This window comes from Microcaecilia unicolor, chromosome 6 (assembly GCF_901765095.1).
Source record: "Microcaecilia unicolor chromosome 6, aMicUni1.1, whole genome shotgun sequence".
In the NCBI taxonomy this organism is placed as follows: domain Eukaryota; kingdom Metazoa; phylum Chordata; class Amphibia; order Gymnophiona; family Siphonopidae; genus Microcaecilia; species Microcaecilia unicolor.
Window position 1 is genome coordinate 88,634,674 of NC_044036.1, and position 20,421 is coordinate 88,655,094.

At 43.8% G+C, this 20,421-nt stretch overlaps 1 protein-coding gene across 1 annotated transcript in view; it reads right to left on the reverse strand.

Moving 5' to 3' along the window:
- ASTN1 (astrotactin 1) overlaps positions 1–20,421 on the reverse strand; it is a 481,917-nt gene that overhangs the window by 366,612 nt on the left and 94,884 nt on the right. Inside the window, exon 2 of the mRNA XM_030206744.1 lies at positions 15,867–16,054. Coding sequence (XP_030062604.1) covers positions 15,867–16,054 — 188 coding nt within the window. The remainder of the gene's footprint in view (positions 1–15,866; positions 16,055–20,421) is intronic.

Sequence of the window (20,421 nt, forward strand, 5' to 3'; positions counted from 1 at the left end):
AACCCAAATCTGGAGAGGATGTTAAATGAAAAGTTAGGCATCCAAATCTAGGTGCTAAGCTACTGTTCTACAACATCAAATTTGTGTGCCTGTGACAAGGTTTATGGAACACTACCCTCACCCTTAAGAAAAGTCTCTCTCTAACTAGCCTGGGCCACCTTAAGAGCACTGATGCCAGCCCTGGAGGAAGTGAGCTGGGAGAGGTGGAGTTAATACCTGGGAGTTTAAAAAGACAGGACCAGGCTGAGGGTAAGGAGGCCCAGGGAAGGAAGAACTGAAGCTCAAGCCTATGACTTTACTGAACACTTCTAGCTGCTGTGATCTGGCTGAGGTAATCCAATCTTTTATTTGAAGAATTGTGATTCTTGTTCTGAGGTCTGGCTGGAGCCAGGACTGGGAATACAAAGAGATAAAGAGAGAAACTGGAAACTGTTTAGGGCATGGGGCATGGCTGTCACAAACCATATACTGTTTTTGGGCTCTGTAGGCCACAGGTCCATGCAAACTGTTTCCCCCCTCTGAAGATAAGAGACTTTACTTTTGTTCTAGTCCTATGAAGGAACAGGCCTCAAATTTAAGTTAATAAAAGCACTTATTTCATGTTTACAATCTTGTCCGACAAGTTGCTTTAGGGTATTTGCATAATAATGAATGCAAAATATGCATTTTCATATTTTGCATCTCATTACTCCCTAACCAGCGGCAACTTACATTTTGCCACAGTATTTTAATGCAAGCAACATTAGGACCAAATAATGTGCATTATGATCCTAACGCCGCTTGAAGAATCCTTCTCTTAGGTGCCTAACTACTGTTTTACTCCTGCTTTGGTGCTTAACTTCAACTAACTTCCCTTTGCGTGCAAAAAGTTATGTGCCTAATTGGTGCCTAACTTTTGGCGCACTACGTACTAGAATCTCTTTATCACGTCTATAAATTCAGCACTGAAATGAATTTCACCTAAGCGCCTTCTATAAAGTAGGCCTAAATTTAGGTATACTTTGTAGAATAAGCCTAAATTTCCATATAGTATATAGAATACGCTGAGCAGCCATGACAGTGCCTAACTCTAGGAGTGTAAATACCAGTGCAGAGCAGGTGTATTCTATAACCCTACACATAGTTTTCCAGAATGCCCACAACCCACCCATTCCACACCCATAGCCGTTCCTTCTTTTTGGCAGCATTAGAATTTATGCACACCACTTTGCAGAATGCGCCTAGCAGGTAGTGTGTGCAAATTCTAATTAATGCCAATTAGTGCTGATAATTCTTTAACATCCAATTAGGGCTGATTAGCTTATTAACGAATTAAGCGGTACTTTTACTAAGCCACAGTAGCATTTTTAGCTCACAGTAGAAATCAGCTGGCCGAGATGCCCATAGAGATATAACGGGCGTCCAGCATTTACCACCAGCTGATTTCTACAGCAAGTTAAAAACGCTACCGCGGTTTAGTAAAAGACCCTCTAAGTTATCCACATTGTTATGGAATATGCTTTCGATTTCTGTGTGGAAATCTCAGCATAATATATAGAATCCTAGGGTATATGTAGAATTAGGGGGACAGGTAGATAGCCTATTTAAAAAAATCCCCCTAAAAATTCAAGTCTAGGTGATTTCATACCTGGATGCACTCAGAGCTCATAAAGGTGACCACATGATTCAACCCTACCCCAGATATTTATTTCCAGATATTGATTCACATGGTGATATGCATTTGCTAGTGAACAGTTCATTTATGTACCTTATTAAAAATTGTGCATAAATCAATTTAATACAAGTCAACATATGAATTAATGCACATACAGTTGATATCCTAGTATTAAATTCTAAAGTGCATTTAAGAAATTTTATTTAGAATAAATGTGTGAAACCAACTTAGAAAAGAAATCTGAAAGTCACTAGAAAGTCCAAAAGTAGGCTGAGCTAAACGTTAACATGAATGAGTCATCAATGCATTCTTATAGTGGTTCATAATACTTCCCTGTAAAAAAAAAAATTAAAATATTTTTTAAAATCTACACTCTTTTCAAATTTCTGCAGGACAAATTGTGTCTACTTTTGTCCGCCACTCATTTAAAAGTGTGAAAGGAGGGTCACTTTTAGTCATATTACTTGTAGTGATATTACTTGTTACTTTAAAACTTTTTCTTTGAGTGGGGTTTGCTATGCAGTACTAGTAACTACAGATGAGAATTTGATAGAAACAGTGTCAAGATGACACTGGTCCCCAAATTAAGAGATTTAGGACTATAGCAGTTCCAGAATTCACTAGCTAGAGCCCTATTACAGGCGCTGTGGGAATACATTCATTACTTGCCCATCTGAGGTCAAGCAGCAGGAGAAAGAATCAGTTATCATGCCAATTTGTAGTCTATTCACGGTTCCCTGGCAGCAGCAATAAATTTTGAGATGGGTTAGTGCCAGGCAGGTGGATATTTAAAAACTGTTTGTGCCTGGCAAAGTCCCTGCTGGCACATTGACGCAGCATTTTGAGCTGTCTCCTTTTTCTCAGAGACCTCATAAAACATGTCAGAGGAAATGGAGGCAGTCAGAGCCTGCCCAGTCTGCCAAAGCCCACCACCACAGGACAAAAAGAAAATTCCAGACCTTTAAATCATCTAAAAGCAGAAATCCATTGAAGGTGTTGACCACTTGCTTTTGAAAGTGATACAGCAGGAAACAAGTATTCTACTTTTTTTAAGTACTATCGGTTTTTGCCTTCATGAGCTATTCTGACTTCATCAAGGTGCTCTCCTAATAAAGCTACGAATGTGTCTCCTGCCAAGAGAAGATGTGGAGTTTCCAGATGACTCCAAACCACCAGAAATAAATTGAGGTATATCAGACTCAATATTCAAGGCTGCTTATCTGGCTGGAGACATCACTGATAGATTGGGAGAAAGCAGTGTTTCTGGGGTAACATTTGGTGCAATCAGAAGGTTTCAGGCACAGTGAAAGGCTGTAATTTGCTTAGCTCCCTGAGGAAGCTCAAGAGTAGAGTGAAACAGAGAGCCCCGTTGGGCGGAGATTTAAAGCTAAGTGTCATAGAATATATACTTCATGATGTGCCTCAGAATGTTATAATCATAGGAAATATCAAATAATTTATGGAATGAAAATTGGTGTAATGAATAAAAAAGTGGAGTTTTTTGACCAATGATAATAATGGAGTCTAGAAGAAGCTGGCACTTAGAAAAACATTTTTTGATCTGCTGCCAAGCGTATACTATTGAGGTCTTTTTCTCCACAATATAAATTAGAATTACATCACATGGTAACAGCTCATGGAGACATCACTAACCATGTAAGTGGCTTAAAAAAAGACAAGAGTAGTTATACAAATAAATACCACCACACATATTTGCATGCAGCAGCATCTATCCATATAGAAAATTGGTGAAGCACGGATCAGGCCAAGAGCCACAAAAAAGTTATAACACATTACAGTGAAATTCAGCATCTCTACATATGACCTTTACACACAACATGGACCACGGAAACAGCAAGTCTAATTTAACACATGCAAATTCAGTGGCAGCATTTACATAGATGGTGCCACAGAATATACATTTAAAGTTAATCACAGCAGCAGCACTTAGGGGAGGGGTCTTTAACTAAGCTGCGGTAGTGTTTTAGCTCACAGTACAAATCAGCTAGTGGTAAACAAAGAGACACTCATAGGAATATAATGGGCATCTCAGCGATTACCGCCAGCTGATTTCTACCGCAGCTAAAAAGGCCACCCTGGCTTAGTAAAAGACCCCTTAGCTTGATATATCCGAGGGGCTAGCTGAATGTCAAGCACATCCTGGCTGTGGAAGCTCTTTACTGTGGTTCCTTGTGATCCTTCTTTGCCATAGAAAATCAGAAGTAGCAGTCAGTGGCGTAGCAAAGGGGGGGCGGGAGGGGCGGTCTGCCCCAGGTGTCAGCTCGGGGGGGGGGTGCTCCCTGCCAGCTCCCCCCCTCGGCGAATCGACACCCCCCCCCGACCAGCTCCCGCACCCTACCTTTAAAAAGAATATCGGGAGGCGAGGCGCAGCGCCTCGTGCCTGCCCTTTACGTAAAAGAAATGTGGACCGTCGGGTCTTCCCTCGCTCTATCTGTCCCGCCCTCCGCTGACGCAACTTCCTATTTCCGCAAGGGCGGGACAGACAGAGCAAGAGAAGGCCAGACGGTCCACATTTCTTTTACGTGCAGGGCAGGCGCGAGGCTCTGCGCCTCGCCTCCCGATATTCTTTTTAAAGGTAGGGTGTGGGAGCTGGTCGGGGGGGGGGGGGGTCATCGTGCTGCACCCGGGGGGGGGGGGGGTGCAACGGCAAACCGCCCCGCCCCGGGTGGCAGTCCCCCCTGCTACGCCACTGGTAGCAGTCTCTCAGTAAATGTCCTTACAAGTCCATTGGAAATAAAACAATGTATAAAATGTTTGTACGTTTGGTTAGCTTACCAGGTGCCCTTGACCTGGATTGGTCGCTGTCGGGGACAGGATACTGGGCTCAATGGACCTTTGGTCTTTTCCCAGTATGGCATTACTTATGTACTTATGTAAGTGAGCATCATCAAAAACAGCTCAGTGACAAAGGTTGGCATTAAGGTTCTGGCTCAGTAGTCTAGTTGGGTCTTTCACTTCCAGGATTGGTTAAAGCTGTGGATGATGGAAAGGGACTTAAGGTCATTGTTTCAGGTTGACACCTAGGAATCATTTTTAGGGATATGCAGTCTTTTGAAATGACATAGGAAATGTCAACGGTGTTTAGGCAAATTCTTCATAAATGCTGTACACACTTCAAACGAAGATCCACTCAGGGCCTCCGCTCTAGGTGCCCAGCGCTCCCACCAGGTGCTGTGGAGGACTTGCAGCCCTTCTGTTTTTTCTCACAGCTGTATCCGGGGTGACTCCCAGGTCCACCCCGATCTTCCCAGGGCCCTCGCTCCAAGTGCACAGAGTTTCCAGGTGCTTTTTGGCTAGGATCAGGCGACCCTCAGGGGGAGGAATGCTGGCTTCGGCCTAACCCCTGGTAAGCCTTTCCATAGCTGAGAAGTGCCCAGCTCTACCACCAGCTGCCTTTCAGGTGCTGTGGAGGACTTGCAGCTCATCTGCATATCCTTACAGCCTTCTCCGGGGTGACACCCAGGTCCACTCCGATCCACTCAGGGCCTCTGCTCTAGGTGTCGCGCGCCATTAGGCGCGCGGGGCATTTTTTCTCTTTACATCTAATCTTCTTCCCAGTTGCTAAAGTACCTCAGTCGTTTATGGCCCCTATTCACATTCTCTTCCTAGCCATGTCCCTTCCTAATCTTTTCCCTCACCCCCTACCTCTCTCTGCTACAGGAACTCACTGCCCATCCATCAACTTCATCACCTCACCTTCTCTCCTACCTTCTTCCTCCCTGTTGGCTTTTAATCTCCATCTCTTTCTTCCCTCCATTTTGCCTTCCCCATTCCACCTAAATACCTCTCGCCTTCGACGCCTTCGTGGCCACACCTCTCCTACTCTCCTCCACTCTCTTTTACTCCTCTTACTCTCAGCCGGTGACATCAATCCCAATCCTGGCCCTCCTCACCAACTATTATCCCAACTCTACAGATCTCACCGCAACCTCTATAACCTCATCTCTATTCCTCTACTCCCCTCCTCTTCTCTGCCCTTCTCTTGCGCCCTATGGAATGCCCGCTCTATCTGTAACAAACTCCCCTATATCCAGGACCTCTTTATCTCGCGTCACCTCCATCTGCTCGCCATAACAGAAACCTGGCTCTGCCCTGATGACTCTGCTTCAGTCGCAGCCCTCTGCCATGGCGGTTATCTTTTTTCACATACTCCTCGTCCTGCTGGTCGCGGGGGCGGTGTTGGACTACTTCTCTCTCCCTCCTCCAGATTCCAACCCCTTCTTCCACCTGAATCTTACTGTTTTTCCTCCTTTGAAGTCCACTCTATCCACCTTTTCTCTCCTCTGCCTCTTCGAATAGTGGTCATTTACTGTCCCCCTAATAAGTCTCTTTCATCCTTTCTCAGTGACTTTGATGCCTGGCTTGTCTTCTTCCATGATCCTTCCTCCCCCTCTCTCATCCTTTGGTGACTTTAATATTCCTGCTAATGATCCTTCTAACTCTTATATTTCCAAATTACTTGCTTTAACATCCTCCTTTAATCTCCAACTATGCTCCACCTCCCCCACTCATCAAAATGGTCACTGTCTTGATCTTATCTTCTCCTCTAACTGTTCACCCTCTAGCTTCCTTGCCTCTGATCTTCCCCTCTCTGATCACCATCTTATAACTTTCACACTTAAATCTCTTCCCTCCCAGTCCCATCATATCTTATCTAATTTATCTAGGAATCTTCATGGTATTGACCCGTCATCTCTATCCTCCCATGTTTCAAACCTCCTCTCGACTGTGGCACCATCCACGTCTGTCAACGAGGCTGTTTCTTCTTACAACAATATTCTATCATCTGCCTTAGACACTCTTGCACCTTTGATGACCCGCCCTATAAGGCGTACAAAACCCCAACCTTGGCTGACTTCTAATATCCACTACCTACGTTCCTGTACCCGCTCCGCCGAACGCCTCTGGCGGAAATCTCGTGCCCTTGCTGATTTCTTACACTTTAAGTTCATGCTGACCTCCTTCCAATCTGCTCTTATACGCGCCAAACAGGATTATTATATCCAACTGACTAACTCTCTTGGCTCTAACCCTCGACTTCTCTTCACCACATTGAACTCTCTACTCAAGGTGCCCCCTCCCCCAACTCCCCCCTTCATTATCTCCTCAGACCCTTGCTGAATTCTTTCACGACAAGGTTCAAAAGATAAAACTTGAATTCTCTACCTCGCCACCTCTCCCTCCACTAGTCCGTTCCCCTCTCTCTCCTTCCCCTCATTCCCTTTTCTCCTTTCCTGAAGTTACTATTGAGGAAACTACACTTCTCCTTTCTTTCTCAAAATGTACCACCTGTTCCTCTGATCCCATTCCCACACACCTTCTTAATGCCATCTCTCCTGCTCTTATTCCTTTTATCTGTCACATTCTCAACCTCTCACTTTCCACTGCGACTATCCCTGCTGCCTTTAAACATGCTGTGGTCACACCTCTCCTTAAGAAGCCTTTACTCGACCCTGTTTGTCCCTCTAATTACCGACCCATCTCCCTCCTTCAATTTCTCTCCAAATTACTTGAGCATGCTGTTCACCATCGCTGCCTTGATTTTCTCTCCTCACATGCTATTCTTGACCCACTATAATCTGGTTTTCGTCCTCTCCACTCAACCGAAACTGCGCTTACTAAAGTCTCCAATGACCTATTACTGGCTAAATCCAGAGGTCATTATTCCATCCTCATTCTTCTTGATCTTTCCACTGCTTTTGACACTGTCGATCACAGCATACTTCTCAATACCCTGTCCTCACTTGGATTCCAGGGCTCTGTCCTTTCCTGGTTCTCTTCCTACCTCTTCCTCCGCACCTTTAGTGTTCACTCTGGTGGATCCTCTTCTACTTCTATCCCTCTGCCTGTCATCGTACCTCAGGGTTCTGTTCTTGGTCCCCTCCTCTTTTCTATCTACACTTCTCCCTTGGTTCATTAATCTTATCCCATGGCTTTTCCTACCATCTCTATGCTGATGACTCTCAAATCTACCTTTCTACCCCTGATATCTCACCTTGCATCCAAACCAAAGTTTCAGCGTGCTTGTCTGACATTGCTGTTTGGATGTCTCAACGCCACCTGAAATTAAACATGACCAAAACCGAGCTTCTCATTTCCCCCCCCCCCCCCAAACCCACCTCCCCACTCCCCCCGTTTTCTATTTCTGTTGATGGCTCTCTCATTCTCCCTGTCTCCTCAGCTCGAAACCTTGGGCTCATCTTTGACTCTTCTCTCTCCTTCTCTGCTCATATCCAGCAGATTGCCAAGACCTGTCGTTTCTTTCTTTACAACATCTGTAAAATCCGCCCCTTTCTTTCCGAGCACTCTACCAAAACCCTCATCCACACCCTTGTCACCTCTCGCTTAGACTACTGCAATCTGCTTCTTGCTGGCCTCCCACTTAGTCACCTCTCCCCTCTCCAATCGGTTCAAAACTATGCTGCCCGTCTCGTCTTCCGCCAGGGTCGCTTTACTCATACTACCCCTCTCCTCAAGTCGCTTCACTGGCTCCCTATCTGTTTTCGCATCCCGTTCAAACTTCTTCTACTAACCTATAAATATACTCATTCTGCTGCTCCCCAGTATCACTCCACACTCATCCTTTCCTACACCCCTTCCTGTGCACTCCGCTCCATGGATAAATCCTTCTTATCTGTTCCCTTCTCCACTACTACCAGCTCCAGACTTCACGCCTTCTGTCTCGCTGCACCCTACGCCTGGAATAAACTTCCTGAGCCCCTACGTCTTGCCCCATCCTTGGCCACCTTTAAATCTAGACTGAAAGCCCGCCTCTTTAACATTGCTTTTGACTCGCAACCACTTGTAACCACTCGCCTCCACCTACCTTCCTCTCCTCCTTCCTGTACACATTAATTGATTTGATTTGCTTACTTTATTTTTGTCTTTTAGATTGTAAGCTCTTTAAGCAGGGACTGTCTTTCTTCTATGTTTGTGCAGCGCTGCGTACGCCTTGTAGCGCTATAGAAATGCTAAATAGTAGTAGTAGTAGTAGCACATTCCCAAATTGAGGGGCCCTTTTACTAAGGTGCACCAAAAAATGGCCTGCACAGGCGTAGGCGCATGTTTTGGATGCACCCAGGTCCATCTTTCAGCGTGCCTGCAAAAAAGGCCTTTTGGGAGGGAGGGGCAGAAAATGGATATGCGGCAAAATTAAAACCAGTGTGCATCCATTTTCAGCCTGATAGCTTACCGCTACCCATTGACTTAGCTGTAAAGTCTCACGCATTAACCGGGCGGTAATCGGCAGCACGCTTACACTGCCGATTACCGCCAGGTAAGTGCCATGAGGTAGAAAATTTCTACCTTGTGCTTTGGATGCATGTCAAAAATGGAATTACTGCCTGGGGTACGTGGTAGCCGGGCGGTAGTTACAATTTGACATGTGCTGGACACACGTAGGTGCCTTAGTAAAAGGGCCCCTGAATAAGAATTTTTCAAACGTTCTTGTTTAGGGGTAACAGCTTTTTGAACGATAGTGAGTAGGTGGGGTATATAATATCGTATTGCAGATAGTAACATGGTTGCTGTAAAAGGTGTTTTAGACCTTTTTAGGGGTCCTTTTACTAAGGTACCCTAACAGATGTAGCATGCGCTAAATGCAGCTGTATGACATGTAGCACATGCTAAATCTGTTAGTTCTCTGCATTTTGCGCCTTAGGTATATGGTAAACATTAGTGTCATAGAAATGTTATTTGAATGTTCTAATTGTGTGCTTATTAAATATTCCATCTTTATTATGATTACATTGTATTATATTTCTGTTATTTGAATTGCATTGCTGTTAAATGTTGTCACGATCGTGCCCATGTTTCAGGCTCTCAGTCATCTCGCCATCTGGTGGCCAGACCTGGTGGCTGCATTGGATTGTCTGTGTGCTGTTTCCCATTCCAGACTTCAGCCCAATCCAGTCCGGATCTTCCGGCCTGCCAGACTTGCTTGTCTTGGTTGAGCCTGCACAGCACCCGTAGCTGCCTTGTGATTGCTGCAGCTGAATCTCAGCTGCTGCTGGGCTTATTAGCCAGTTGGAAACTCTCTGCTTTGCCTTTGCATCGCCTAAGACCCTGGTATGTTGGGGTGCTGCTGCACTTCTGCCTAGTCCAGATTATAGTCTGTATTCTTGCCTGATTCTAGTTTAGTCTTTGTGTAGCTTCTTGTACTGGATTGCTTTTTTCCCAGTCTTGTTTCTTGTTGTATGTCTTTGTCTAGTTCTTGGTTGCCTGTGTGTCTTGTTCAGTGGCTGCCTGGCAGCTTTCAGTTCTGTCTCTTGTCTACCAGTGTCTGTTCCCTGTTTCAGTGGCTGCTTGCAGCTTTCAGTTCTGTCCCTTGTCTGTCTGAGAGTCCTAGTCCAGTATTCTGCCCAGCCTCCCTGTATGTTCTAGTCCCTGTGTGTATCCTGCTGGTATCCAGTTCCGGCCCTGTCCGGTAAGTCCTGCCGGCCACCTGCACTCAGGGGCTCAACTCCTGAGGAACGGTGGTCAAGCGCAGGTGAAGTCTAGCTGGCCCTGTCAGAGTTCTGCCTTATCCCTATGTGGGGTGGTTTTGCCTGCCACTGCCACTCGGCAGTGGTCCAAGGGCTCACAAACCCAGTTCCTGCCTGGAAAACGTGACAAATGTATATATTTTTGACCCTGTTTCATGGTAGTCCTATTATTAGGTTTCAATTTGATGTTTTCAAGTTTTTCCTCTTTCATTGTATTTATGTTTATACTTGTTCATTTTACTATTGTTATGATGTTAACAAAATTGTAAGTTTGATGTTAAACTGTACCTACTGTGCACTGCCTTGGGTGAGTCTCTTCATAAAGGTGGTTAATAAATCCCAATAAATAAATTCACTTTCATAAAAGGACCTCTTAGTTTACTACTGGGGTAGGGATTTTTTTTTTCTGTTGCTGGGATAAGGGTTTGATTTCAGTTACACACTGTAATGGGTAATATGGGAGGGGGGAAGGGTAGTGATGCAATTTGCAAAGCAGATTTGGGAGTGAGAATTTTGGTGACAGTGCACATGGCTTTGGGAGGGCAAAAAGGGAACAGAATGATTTTGTGTTGAAGTTGACCATGCCTGTTTTGTTCTTTTTTTTCCCCCCTCTCTTTTCATTTCAAAACAAACATCGTAATCTAAAACAAGAAAACCATTGTGGTCTCTTTCCATAGCTGGTCTTAGATGAAATATTAGAACTCAGATATTATTTTTGAAAGAAGCCTGGTTGAAGGTAGGGGAATTATATCTGTGACAGGCTTGTCCAGGTGGATATCATATCTTACATTATGAAGGGAAAGGTCGTGGATGAGGGTGTCATTTTCATGGAACATTTAAGGTTAGGTTTGGGATCAGTGGAATTACTGTACAGATGATCTGCATTTTTGTTGGTATATAGACCACTTCATCTGGGGGAAGGCTCTTTACATTTTTGGCAAGTTTAATTGGACAGTTTATGATGAGAGACACAAAGATAGTAGTTTGGGGAGATTTTAATATTCATTTACATGGTTCAGAAAGATTTGAGAGGGAATTATTGCAGGTCATATTTTAGATTTGGTTACGGTACCATCAGATATAGACTAAAGAGGAGATATTTTCAAGTTAATAGAACATCTTGGTGCAACCATGTTTTGGTTTTGGAAGGAAATACCAAATTTTAGATAAGTTATAGAGTCCCAGAGAGTAGAGAGGGCCTATAGAGTTCAGGGTTCTTAGGGAGGTGAGTGTACTTGAGTGAGGGCAGCTCTTCAGGGGGGGGGGGGGATTGTTTTTTTTTTGGGGGGGGGAGTAGATCTTGGGAGGATGGCCTGTTTGGAAGACCTTTGAGTGTGTGTGGGGGGGGGAGGGGGGAACCAGGAATGTAACAAGCTAGTTTAAAGTACCACCCAGGAGCATTGGGCTGGGGCTTTGCTGTCCAATGCTCTCGGGATGGTATAATAACTCTTATTTGCAAGACTGCACGCAGCATTATTCTTGTAACATGAGATTGACTAAATTGCGGAACTGAGATATTGCAGATTAGTCATTCCCATTTTATATTAAGGTGTGGTAAGAGCTCAACATTTACCACACCTTGATAACTACTTCCCAGAGACACCTATGATTCTTTATTAAAATAACACCTATCAGTAATTAGGCCCCTCTTGGCCTCTTAACATATGCGCCTTGTCCTCCTTAGGCTAGATTCAAGGCCCATAGTGCAGGGTTCCAGAAGGAAGTCTGGAACATAGCCCAAGAACACTGTAGCAATGACCACACTAAGCATGCTAGGGAGAAGGGAGAAAACTACCCAGGTACCTGCAAATGAAAAGCTTATGATGTCTTACTCCAGTCCTAGTTCAGACTGAGCTGGAAGTACAAAGGAGCAGGAGGAAACTACTGGTCCAAAAAAGAAAGAAAATTAGATCTTGTATAGCAGCCCAATTAAAAAAACCTTTTTCTTCTTCACTTGCAACCTTAATGAAGCAGAATTGACATGCATGAAAGCTTATTTAATTGATCTCTTACCTTACAGAGGATGACTCAACATGAATAAAGGAAATGCACTTCAAATTCTTTTCTGAAACATGACACCTAATTTTCTCAACATATAAAAACTAGCGTAGTACCAAATAGCATATTTTACTATTCAGCCAAATACGAATAATGGGCATTGAGCTTTAGCATAACAAGCAATAAAAGAAGCAACATGAAATCAGAGAACAAGTGTTTATTTCAGTAGGATTTAGCACAGTACAGACCTGGATTATTAGTATTTTAATTTAAATTACTATTCAGCCGAATATGAATTATTCGGGGCAAAATTCTGAGCAGAATCAAATACAAATATTCAGTACAGCACTAACAAAAGCAGTGCTAATGCTCTGACCCCAATGCTCAGAAGGAAATGTGGGTACGAGAGGCTATTAGTGCTGGACTAGCGTCTGCATTTGCTACTGCACAATGTTCAGAGCCAGTAAGCGCTTAAAATAATGAGATCACTGGTGACCAAAATTGAACACAATACTCAAGGTGAGATCACACTATGGAGCGATACAGAGGCACTATAATATTCTTGGTCTTATTCTTCATCCCTTTCCTAATAATTCCTACCACCTGTTTGCTTTTTTGGCTGCTGCCGCACACTGGGCAGAAGATTTCAGTGTATTGTCTACAACGACACCTAGATCTTTTTCTTGAGTGCTGACTCCTAAGGTGCACCTTAGCATCGGGTAACTTTGCTCCAAATTATTCTTCCCAATGTGCATCATTGCATTTGTCCACATTAAATTTCATCTGCCATTTGGATGCCCAGCCTTCCAGTTTCCTAACATCTTCCTGCAATTTTTCACAATCCGCACGTGTTTTGACAACTTTGAATAGTTTTGTGTGATCTGTAAATTTAACCACCTCACTCATCGTTCTGTTTTCCAGATCATTTATATTATACACTAGTAAATCAGGCCCGTTTGTGACACAAAGGAAACGGGTGCTAGCAAGGTTTTCCTCGGAGTGTGAATGTTTGACAGAGTGTGTGTAAGAGTGACTGTATGAGAGTGAATGTGCGAGTGTGTGTGTGTGTGACATAGAGAGAGTGAGTGTGGGTGCGAGTGTGATATAGAGAGTGTGGTTGAGATAGATAGAGTGTGAGAGTATGTGTGCGTTACACAGAGTCTCTGTGAGACTGCTGCCTGGTGAATCTTTTCTGCCCTCTGCTCTGTGGTTTCTCCCTTCTGATATCTTCTCTCTTTCAGGCATTTGTATGTTTATTTATTTCTGTCCCAAGGTTCTATAATCTTCTCTGTTGCTTCTGTGACTATTTCTCTACTTCAGGTATCCTGTATAGCTGCTTTGTAGTACGATGTCGTAGCCTTTTGCCGTCTGTTCTGCCTCTTCTACTGTCCTCTGAGCTGCTGTGCTCTTTCAAGGTTTCCTCTGATCTCGTCTCTCCCACTCTGGGATCTTTCCTGCTCTTTCTGAAATGCAGTTTGAAGGTAGAAACAATGCTGGAATCCAGTGTGACAGTTTGAGTTGAGTTTGCTTCTTATAGGAGCCTGTAGTACTGTTCTGTGTTGTAAGCATAGTTCTGAATTGCAGTGCACAGTGCCTGTCTGCGCCTGTGTTTCATTAAAAACCCTGCTGTTCAGAAGCATGCACTTTCCATATAGAGGTCTAATCTCTGCCCCTCTGAACTATACCAGCTCTGGCTCTTGTTTTCAGCGGTGGCGACGTGGGGGGGAGGGGGGAATGGTGGCGATCCTGGGGGGGGAGGGGCGGGACACGGCGCGAGGGGCGGGAGGGTGGAACAGGACACGAGGAACTTAGCCAGCTGGCTGTTCAGATCAGCTGGACTCTGAGGGCGGGAGGGCTCCGAGGGCAGAGCTATGAGAACGAGTGCGATTCCTGTGGTTTGTCCCTTCTCTTGACGTCACGTTAGCTTGGCTCAGAGGGTGGGGCTATGAGAACGAGTGTGATTCCTGTGTTTGTTTCCTTCTCTTGACGTCACATTAGCTGTGCTCCGAGGGCGGGAGGGCTCTGAAGGCGGGGCTATGAGAGCGAGTGTGATTCCTGTGGATCGTGTTGCTTTCTTGTGGTTGGTTAGTGTCGCTGGTGACGTACCAGGAAGTGCCGACGTCATTTCATCACACAGAGAGCACAAATGGCTCAAGGTTTAAGTGCCACGGAGTCAGCTTCAGAACGTTGGAGGTGTTTTTTTATTATATAGGATGTTATGTTATACAGGGCTTATTGTCCACAATATATTGTCTACTTATATAAGGACACTTTCAAACACCAAGTTTTTTTAGTCTCTGAAGTTGGTGATTTTCTCCAGGCCCTTTCACTCTTCCTACAATCCTGCTTAAGAGCTAATAATTCAATATCAAACCATTTATCAGATTTATAAACTCTTCTAAATTTGGTTTTAAATGGTAAAATATCATCTAGAATGTTATCAATCTTACTAAGCCAATCTAGTAATAAATCACGGATAGATGAAACCTTCAACACTTCTTATAACTTCTCCCAAAACTTAATCGGATCAATTTTTCCTCTTTAAAAAAAAAACTGGTCCTAGTACAGATCCCTGTGGCACTTCGCTATTCACCTCCTCCAATGAGAAAAATGGCCATTTAACTCTACCCACTGTTTTCTATCCAATAACCAATTCATAATCCACAGAAGGACATTGCCTCCTATCCAATGACTTTTTAATTTTCTCAGGAGTCTCTCATGAGGAACTTTGTCAAAAACTTTCTGAAAATCCAGATGCCTACATCAATCAGCTCATCTTTATCAACATGTTTATTTCCGACTTTATAGAAATGAAGCAAATTGGTGAGGCAAGACTTCCCTTGGCTAAACCCACACTGACCTTGCCCCATTAAACCCAATAGGGTCAATGCTGAAATGCTTTCTCTGTGTTCTCATCTTCTTTTTAATTTTCCACACTCTCCTCCTGTGTCATCTCCTACTCATAACCATACTATTGAAGTTGTACTTTGAAGCCCACTAGTGTAACCAACAAACATACAACTTTTTATGCTAATAACACAGTAGATGACAGCAGATAAAGACCTGCACGGTCCATCCAGTTTACCCAACAAGAAAAACTCATACTTTATCCTGATCTGTTCACGCCACTTCCAGGGAACAGACCGTAGAAGTCTTCCCGGGCTGGCATTGTTTTCCAACCACTGAAGTCTCCCCAGCATTGACTTTGCTTCTCAATTACTGATGTTGCCATCTAATCACCACTAAGTTTGTTTGGTTCCATGCCTAACCCACACATTTATTTAATCCATTACTGTTTTCATCACCACTTCCCACAGGAAGGCATACCAGGCATCTACCACCCTCTCTGTGAAAAAGTACTTTCCGACATTGTCCCTGCAACCCCACTTCAAAGCACAGCAAGGCATTTATCCCTTCTATTCTACTATTCAAGACATCTTATCTATGGGGCCTTGAATGATAGCATAGAGGAGGTATAGTTTAAGTGGTTAGTGGCTGGAATATCATTGCATTTGGAAAATTCCAATCTTTTGTCTATCACTAATCCCTATACTTGCAAACTTCATAACCATGAAGAATCTTACAAAGCCACCTGTGGGAAGTAAAGAATAGATTAAGGAGAAGCAAAGAGCAATTGCACACAGTTGTTTGGATAGTGATGTTCAATGATGAAGATGACAAAGATTCAAGGTAGGACTATGCCAACTAACCATGACAGAGACGTGAAGGATTCTTAGCTCTTCCTCTGTTGACTCACTTTGTGGCTCTTCTGTAGATTCTAGACCGGGAAGATTAGGAGCACCATCTTGATGGTGTAAATGAAAAAGTAGTGTCCCGTTCTCCAACCACTGCTGCCGCCAACGCACAAGTGGGATATCATCTGTGTTACCTACAATTTCTGCCGATTTAAAAAAGAAAAACATCATGAATAAGCATTTGCACTAGACCCCATTCAAAAATAAGGGTCTCGTTCAAACACAACAAAGTAAAATTATACTCCATGTAATCCATTAACATAAAATAAAGAAAGGTTGATATTCAAACCAATTTTACGCAGTTAAGTATTGACTTAATTGCAAGTAGCATGTTAATGTAGTCAAGCTCATGTTAATTAGGTCATTTTGTATTCCTCCCCAACACTCAGAAAAGAGCACCCAAAACAAAACTGCCTTACTGCTGTTTAAAAATAACGCCAGGTCAGAGCAGGCATTAGAGTGTTGGAAGAGAGAATATTTTATGTTTCTCATGTTTCTCTCATGATTCTTTCTGCAAAATCTGCCCGTTTTGACTGCTTTGGATGCAGAAGGAAGCCCGTGCAAGTCCTTAAGCTCTGGTCATGAGAAACAGCAGACGCAAGCAAAAGCGCATATTGGCATCTGTTTCCTGCATCTAAATTTAAAGCGTCCGTACTAAAAAAAAAAACATAAAACACCCAAAGTGAAAACATACATTGGCATCTGTTTCCTGCATCTAAATATAAGCGTCCAAGCTAAAGAAAAACTGTTAAATGCTTATATTTAGGCAGACACAAATGTGTCCTTCACATTCGGGTTTTACCAGGCGCATGCGCGCAGGCCCAAGCTTACCGTGGAACTCTTCTGCACATGCGCCAAGCAGAACCCTCCTGCACCAAAGCACAATCCTCCCGTCGAACTCCCTAATGCTCAACGCTATGAGCGTGCCTATATGTCCATCTCATTAGCCTTGAGCATTAGGATGTTGTTCTGCATTGTTCCAGAGGTATTTTTACAACGCTATTCAGAACAGGGCTGGAGTTTTGAGCATCGGGGCCTCAATGCTGTAAGATAGTAGGTATCTGTAGATAAGGTCCGGCTGGCTCACAGAGTCTGCCTGTGCATTCGCAATGGGAAGCCATATTTATCTAAGGGTTTCTCCCAGTTGTCAGTTGCAACAATTTGACTACTTTCACTGCTCCATTTCCACCTACCACATTACTTTGCTCTTACCACAACCCACTATGCTAAGGATATGTTCAAACGTTTAGCCATACAAGCTGGATCATTTACATGTGATTACATGTCCTAAGCTGAAAGGTGCAGTCAAATCAACTTGCACTGCATACCAGGAAACTTGCTACCCCTCCACCCCCCCCCCCCCCCCCCCCGATTATATGAGGATGAACCAACTGATCCTTTGTCATGGTGCTCTTGCCTCCTCTGCTTGGTTGTACTATGTAATATAGTTGTGTTAGTCCATTTGAATGCAGAGAAATAAAGTTTAATAAATAAAAAAAAACATACCCCTCTGCCTAAAATATGTATTTTGACTAGTTTTAGTGAACAAAAATCCATTCCTCAGGTCATGACAGAATGAGCAAAAGCTGCCAATACTAAAAAGCCCCCCCAAATGAATCATTGAAGCATTTCAATAATAGTCTGTAGGGAAAAGGAAAGACAGATGGGAGAACAAAAGGTGACAGGCAGTAGAGTTTTATGGCTTATAATGCATTAGAAAGCCCAGACCTTTTAATCCTTTTTTTAAATTAGTTTCAAAGTATATGATCATTTTAAATACAGAAATCTTATGTTCTTGGATTGTGGTAAAGCACTGTTTGAATATTCTGATCATAAGGTCATTGATGCATTGTTTTGGACCTGAAAAATGCTCACCCAAAAAGGTATCTCAATTTATGAATATGTGAACTTATTTTTGTCTTTAGCACATTAATGGCTGCACAGCCTAGCTTTACTATTTCCCCTTTTGACCAGCAATAACTTAAAGGGGTCCATACTTTGTCCAGTTCTCAGTAATCCTCTCCCCCCTCCCTCCACCTCCACTCATGCCTACTTTTAACATTTAGATCTGGATTGTTTTGACTTTTGATTATAAACCTGTGTCTTTCTAAATCTGAGCTCAAGACAAGTTACAATTCTACAGTTGTTTCCCTGTCCCAGAGAGCTTATAATCTAACTAGTAGCCAAGGCAATAGAACATTGAATTTGCCAAGTGTGGTATGAAACATAGGACATCAACATGGGTGACTCTGATTATAAGACTACGTCTGCAGTGGCCAAGAGGAAAAAAACAGAGTTCCTGGTGCTTTTAATAAGGGCTAAAGAATTCCAGATAGCTATGCCTTTAAGGACTGGAAGATGGGAGAACCAGGAAATCCTAATGCTAGGGTTGCCAACAGGCCAGTATTCAGTCAGCTTGACCAGTTTTTGAATGGCCAGGCCAGCTGCCAGCAGAACCTTAAAACCATCAACAGAAAAGCCTCTTTTTTTTTTTTTTTTGCCTCAAGCTTCTTGCCCCCATGGTCCAGCAGCTCTCTCTTTTTTCACCCTCCCATGACCTGGCATCTGTCCATCTGTCCCTACCCCTACCCCCAGGCTTCCCTGGCTCCAGCATTCTGGCGGTATCTCTTCCCCACCCCACCCCAGCCCAGCAATCCACAAGCCCAAGGAAGATGCCCTATTTTTGGTGCCCTGAGGCTTTCTCTGCTGTGTCCCGCCTCCTCTGCTGCAACTTCCTGTGAGTAGAACATAGCTGAGAAAGCTCCGAGGCTAGCTGAAGTAGTGTATTATCTTTGCTGCTGGCAACTAACTATTTGAAGAACCGCGGGCAGGAGAAGGAGAGGGAGAAACTCCAGCTTGTGCAGAAAACATGGCTGTTCTAATTCGAGTGCTTATGAAGGTCAACTGGAGGATAGGAATCTGCATAGGGGTGAGGAAGGGAATGAAGCCAGATCTTTATGGGGAAGGGAGGAGGGATTGAAGGAGAGAATTGATTTCAGATCTGCCTGAGGGGTGGGAAGGGGAGGGAATGATGCCAATTATGCATTTGGGGGGGGGGGGGAGGAATGGATTGATGCTTAATCTGTGAGAGGGGAGAGGAGGGATGCCAGGCCTGGGGGGAGAGAGAGAGAGAGCAGAGGGTGAAGAGACACTGTACTTTGAGGAAAGGGGGAAGGATTGGGGAGACATGCTGTACACCTGGCATTTTTTTCTTACAATGGCAACCCTAGTGTCAACAGTTGGCTGTAGAGGGGCAGGGTAGGAGAAGGGTACAACAGTAGGTGTGGCAAGGGATGGGACATAGCAAGGCATGAGGGGGGTCAGGCAAGGAAGGAGCATGGGTGGGGCAGGTATCAGATTTATTTTTGTCAAAGTTGGCAACCCTAATTGATGGCAGGGCTACCCTACATATGTCAGGATGACTCAACATGCTGACTTATCAGTTCTGAGGAAGAGAAGCCAGAGCACTTTCCCTGAAAGGATTCAGCTTACTCTCCAGAACCCCATGGTAGAAGGGCATATCCTCCAGCTGAGCAACCATGTGAGCAATTTAATCCTGAAGCAGCCCCACCAGCAGATAGACACAGAACACAAGTTCACCAGCCCTGTGGGCCTAGAGCCTGACTCAATGCAATTCTTGGAGTACAACACTGACTACTCATAAGTGCGTGAGGTTCTGCTATTACATTTCTTTTATTTTTGCCTTTTGACTTTTAAGCAGTGCGGGAGGAGATAATAAAGAAATATAACCTTATTACCAGTGTGTGAAGCTGCTTAGACTGGCTGCCTAAAGGCAGGAGTTAATCCAGGAGGACAGTCAGTCTCCAAGCACTTTAGTTAATATTCAGCCAGCAAGACTGTTGGGAGGGGGAGGATAGAATAAAAGCCTGTTTTTCTTTGCCATGGATATTGAAAGCCCAAAGGAGAAAGAGCTATGAGTAAAGGCTAGAGAGGTTTGGGTTCTTTAGCTTGGAAAAGAAACAGCTGAAGGGGGATATGATTGAGGTCTACAAAGTCCTGAGTGGTGTAGAACGAGTAAAAGTGAATCAATTTCCCACTCTTTTAAAAAGTACAAGAACCAGGGGACACTCAATAAAATTACATGGAAATAGTTTTAAAACAAATAGGAAATAATTTTCCATTCAAAGAGTAGTTAAGCTCTGGAACTCATTGCTGGAGGATGTGGTAACAGCAGTTAGTGAATCTGGGTTTTAAAAAAGGTTTGGACAAGTTCCTAGAGGAAAAGTCTATACTCTGCTATTGAGATAGACATGGGGGAAGCCACTGCTGACCCTGGGATTGGTAGCATGGAATGTTGCTTCTATTTGGGCTTCTGCCAGGTACTTGTGACCTGGATTGACCACTGTTGGAAGCAGGATACTGGGCTAGATGGACCATTGGTCTGACCCAGTATGGCTATTCTTCTGTTGTTACGTTTTTATGAACTTTAAATTAGAACATGGCTAACATGTTATGTTATAGGCTAATGCCAATATGGTCCATGTTTCGA